The sequence below is a fragment of the Helianthus annuus genome, chromosome 15 (assembly GCF_002127325.2).
Source record: "Helianthus annuus cultivar XRQ/B chromosome 15, HanXRQr2.0-SUNRISE, whole genome shotgun sequence".
NCBI lineage: Eukaryota > Viridiplantae > Streptophyta > Magnoliopsida > Asterales > Asteraceae > Helianthus > Helianthus annuus.
Window position 1 is genome coordinate 163,828,951 of NC_035447.2, and position 1,595 is coordinate 163,830,545.

The 1,595-nt window shown below is 42.1% G+C and overlaps 1 protein-coding gene across 1 annotated transcript; it reads left to right on the plus strand.

The window, feature by feature from the left end:
• Positions 1-354: 354 nt before the first annotated feature.
• Positions 355-846, plus strand: LOC110914488. Its single transcript, XM_022159276.1, has one exon. The coding sequence runs from the start codon at positions 355-357 to the stop codon at positions 844-846; it is 492 nt and encodes a 163-aa protein (XP_022014968.1).
• The last annotated feature ends 749 nt before the right edge of the window (positions 847-1,595 follow it).

Genomic DNA, 1,595 nt, shown 5'->3' on the forward strand with positions numbered 1-1,595 from the left:
AAGATTATAACGGACAGGCTCAAGGGAAGTTTGAGTAAGCTGGTCAGTATAAACCAATCGGCTTTTATTCCGGGCAGGAAAATATCGGACAACATTCTCCTTACTCAGGAGCTCATGCACAATTATCATCTTAATAGAGGGCCCCCAAGGTGTGCATTCAAGATCGATATTCAAAAGGCTTACGATACAGTTAATTGGCAATTTCTTGAGTCCATTCTGCATGGGTTTGGGTTTCATCATAAAATGGTTAATTGGATAATGACATGTGTTACAACGGTGTCCTATTCTTTAAGCATTAAAGGAGAGATTCATGGTTATTTTGCGGGTTAGCGTGGTCTTAGACAAGGGGATCCTATGTCTCCTTACTTATTTACGCTTGTCATGGAAGTCTTAACCCTTCTAGTGCGCCAATCATCTTCACAGGTGTCGTTTAAATTTCATGCCCGATGCTCTAAACAGAAGATCATTAGTCTTTCATTTGCTGATGACCTTTTTCTTTTTGCTCATGGTGATTGTTGGTCGGTTAAGTTTCTTAGGGAGGCCCTTGATAAATTCTCTCTAGCTTCGGGTTTGCATCCTAATCTGGCTAAGAGCACTGTCTTCTTCTGTAATATTCTCCGTGCAATTAAAGATCAGATTTTGCATATTATGCCCTTTCAAGAGGGTTCGCTTCCGGTTCGTTATCTTGGTGTTCCGCTGATTTCTTCTAGACTGGCCGCCAAGGATTGCAAAATACTTTTGGATCATATGGATAGACGAATTGACAATTGGATGACAAAATCTCTCTCATTTGCCGGGAGACTCCAACTTATCAATTCTGTCCTTGTGGCTTTATACTCCTATTGAGCGTCGGTTATGATGCTCCCTTCTAGTATCTTAAAGGATCTGGAGAAGCGTCTTCGTAGATTCCTATGGAATGGTGGTAGCCCGGGTTCGGTTCATGCTAAAGTAGCCTGGAGGGATGTTTGTATGCCGAAAGATGAGGGTGGTTTAGGTATTCGAAGCATAGTGGATGTTAATAAGGCTCTTTTAACATCTCACATATGGAGCTTAGTCACAAACTGCCCTTCTCTTTGGGTCCAATGGATTCACGCTTACAAGCTGAAAGGTAAAAGTTTTTGGGAAGTGCAAAGTAGCAATAATGTTAGCTGGGGATGGAGGAAACTCTTATCCATCCGTTCGAGTGTTCGTTCATTTTTCTGGATGTCTGTTCGAAGTGGTCGCCAAACTAACGTTTGGAGTGATAACTGGTGCACATACAGTCCGATTAGATCATTTATAACCCCTAGAGTTATTGCTAATGCCGGTTTTGCTTTAAATGCTACTGTGGCTGATGTTATTGCGGTTGATGGCCAATGGTTATGGCCTCAAGCATGGTATGATCTCTTTCCTGTTCTTATCAACATTGGTCCTATCCAGATTGCTCCTGATACGAATGACCGGTTTTGCTGGAAAGATTTGGAAGGTAACCTTCAAGGTTTTACTTCTTGGGAGGTTTGGAATTGTTTGCGGAATAGGTGTCAAAAGGTTCCATGGGCTACTTCAGTTTGGTTCAGCCAATGTATACCCCGACACTCTTTTCATTTGTGGTTGGT

What these genes read in the sequence shown, in the direction of transcription:
- LOC110914488 (XM_022159276.1), top strand. Translation starts at nt 355, where the DNA reads ATGTCTCCTTACTTATTTACGCTTGTCATGGAAGTCTTAACCCTTCTA.